The sequence below is a fragment of the Pteropus vampyrus genome, unplaced genomic scaffold (assembly GCF_000151845.1).
Source record: "Pteropus vampyrus isolate Shadow unplaced genomic scaffold, Pvam_2.0 Scaffold157, whole genome shotgun sequence".
In the NCBI taxonomy this organism is placed as follows: Eukaryota; Metazoa; Chordata; class Mammalia; order Chiroptera; family Pteropodidae; genus Pteropus; species Pteropus vampyrus.
In genome coordinates, this window is record NW_011888938.1 from 414,097 (window position 1) to 416,655 (window position 2,559).

General features: G+C 66.4%; 1 protein-coding gene across 2 annotated transcripts in view; it reads left to right on the forward strand.

Annotated features, from left to right (window-relative positions):
• NSMF (NMDA receptor synaptonuclear signaling and neuronal migration factor) overlaps positions 1-2,551 on the forward strand; it is a 9,580-nt gene extending 7,029 nt beyond the window's left edge. For both annotated transcript variants that reach the window (XM_011369879.2, XM_011369880.2), the window contains 7 exons: positions 465-548; positions 644-677; positions 770-840; positions 981-1,060; positions 1,248-1,350; positions 1,587-1,662; positions 1,888-2,551. In XM_011369879.2, the coding sequence (XP_011368181.1) occupies positions 465-548; positions 644-677; positions 770-840; positions 981-1,060; positions 1,248-1,350; positions 1,587-1,662; positions 1,888-1,985 (546 nt within the window). In that variant the 3' untranslated portion in view covers positions 1,986-2,551. The remainder of the gene's footprint in view (positions 1-464; positions 549-643; positions 678-769; positions 841-980; positions 1,061-1,247; positions 1,351-1,586; positions 1,663-1,887) is intronic.
• Positions 2,552-2,559: the final 8 nt, after the last annotated feature.

The following is a 2,559-nucleotide window of genomic DNA, read 5'->3' on the forward strand; positions in this document are numbered from 1 at the left end:
GGGCTTGGCAGCTCTGCCCATCTCTGGGGGCTGCAGCCAAGACAGGAGGTGCAGCTGACGGTCTGCAGCCCTGGTGACCCACCCTGCCCCTCAGGTAGTGACCTGCAGAGCTCGCACTGCACCTTGGGCGAGGCTTTCGAGGACCTGGACTGGGAGACTGAGAAGGGCTTGGAGGCTGTGGCTTGTGACACCGAGGGCTTTGTGCCACCCAAGGTCATGGTGAGACCTGGCCACCCTAGTGTTTCTCCAGCCAGCCCTGGGAGGGTGGTCCTTCCCCCTCCAGCAATTCGCTCTCCGTCTGGGAATGAGGCAGCTACTTGACTCTGTCTAGAGGGTGGGGGTGTCTCACTGGACTCCACTGTGGGCTGCCCAGCAGCGGGGGGTTGACCTCACCTGGGCTCCCATGTCCCTTGGCTCGGAGGTGGCTGGGCCCTTCCTGAGCAGCTTCTTGTGTTGTCCCCCAGCTCATCTCCTCCAAGGTGCCCAAAGCTGAGTACATCCCCACCATCATCCGCAGGGACGACCCCTCCATCATCCCCATCCTCTACGTGAGTACCTGCTCAGCCCCCTCCTGTCCCCCAGTGCCGGGTGGGGGTGCTGCCTGAGAGAGGCTCTGATTTGGGCGTGGCCTGTTCTGTCCCAGGACCATGAGCATGCGACGTTCGAGGACATCCTGGGTATGTGCCCAACGTTCCCACCATCTCCTGGGGTGGGGCCGGGGGTGTGCACAGGGCTGCAGAGGGCGGTGCTCACAGCCCTCCCTCCCCAGAGGAGATAGAGAAGAAACTGAACGGCTACCACAAGGGCGCCAAGATCTGGAAGATGCTGATATTTTGCCAGGTAGGGCTACGCGCGCCTCCTGGGCTGGGAATGGGGCATCGAGGGTGCTCCCTCCACGGGCGTGCGCATGTGCACGGTTGGGGGAAGCAGTGGGTGGGCACCTGTGTGCCACCTGCCCAGCCAACCGTGGCCTCTGACAGGGCGGCCCAGGACACCTGTACCTGCTGAGGAACAAGGTGGCCACCTTTGCCAAAGTGGAGAAGGAAGAGGACATGATTCAGTGAGTTGGCGGAGGGGGGCGGCCATGGTGGCCGGGGAGGGAGGGCTGGAGGCCATGGCTGCTGCCCACCACAGCCGCCTCCCCATGAAGTTCCTGTCTCTGGATCTGGGCCCTGGGCCCAGACCCACCCCTGCTCACACCTGGGGGCCTGGGTTGGTGCCACCTGTGACTCACCCCTCCCCACCAGCTTCTGGAAGCGGTTGAGCCGCTTGATGAGCAAAGTGAACCCAGAGCCAAACGTCATCCACATCATGGGCTGCTACATTCTGGGGAACCCCAACGGGGAGAAGGTACAGGGACCCCCCCCAAACCCCATCCCAGGCTTCTGGACCCCAGACCCATGGAAAGTGTTGACAGAAACATCCCACCCTCCTCCCTCCTCCCCTTTCCCTCTTCCTTCGAGCCCCCAGCGAGACCCCTTGTGCCTGAGCCCAGCCAGTTGCTGGGGGGTTCCTGCCCCTCCCCACACGATGCTTCCCAACCCCCTCCCTATGCAACCCTGATCTCTCGGCCCCGCCCCTTTCAGCTGTTCCAGAACCTCAGGACCCTCATGACCCCTTACAGAGTCACCTTTGAGTCCCCGCTGGAGCTTTCCGCCCAAGGTGAGTTTGTCAGGCCGGTTCCTAGCTCTTGGGGTGGGGTCCAAGAGGCAGCGGCGTGAACCCCGGCCCAGCCTGAGCCGCGCCCCGCCCCCTCTTACCCTTGCCCCGCCCTGAGCTGTGGCCCCATCCCATCTTTCCTCGGCCCCCTGCCCCCCCACGTGCCTTCCCTCCCCCAGCTCCGCCCCCCGGGCCGGGCCCTGAGCGCCTCCCGCCCCTCCTCCCCAGGGAAGCAGATGATCGAGACCTACTTCGACTTCCGTCTGTACCGCCTGTGGAAGAGTCGCCAGCACTCGAAGCTGCTGGACTTCGATGACGTCCTGTGAGGGCGGGGCCACCGCCCGGCTGCCTCCTCGGACTGGCGACTGGGGCTGGGTGCCGCCCGACCGCGTGGGTCCGCGTCTTCACGGCGACTTCAGGGCAGCCTCACCCGCTCAGGTTCGCTCCGGGCCTGGTCCTCAGCCTGGCCGCCGGGAGCGTCGCCGGCGGCCCGGACACCCGGCAGCCTGGCGCTGGCCCGCTGCCCCGCGCGGTCGTAGAAACAAGTGCACTTTTCTACAGCCTCCTGTTAACTAGTCACGTGCTCGTTCCTGGTTCTGCATAGGCGACCCGCCGGGTGTCAGGGCCCTCCCGCCCCGCCCCGGCCCGGCCGGGCCCGCCCCGCCGAATCAATCACCAGCACAGGGTGGCCCGGGCCCAGCCCCTGATCGCCCGCTTGCGCTCCTCCCGCCCGCTTGTCCTGAGCTCAGCCGGCTGCACGGGAGGGCCCGTCCTTTGTCCCTTCTCAGGGGCGCGGCGAGCAGCAGCCCGCCCCGGCCCTCCCGCGCCCGCCCCTTGCTGCCGTCTAGTTCACCTTGTGCAGCCACGCTCTGGAGGCCTCTCCCAGCCAGAGGGCCGGGG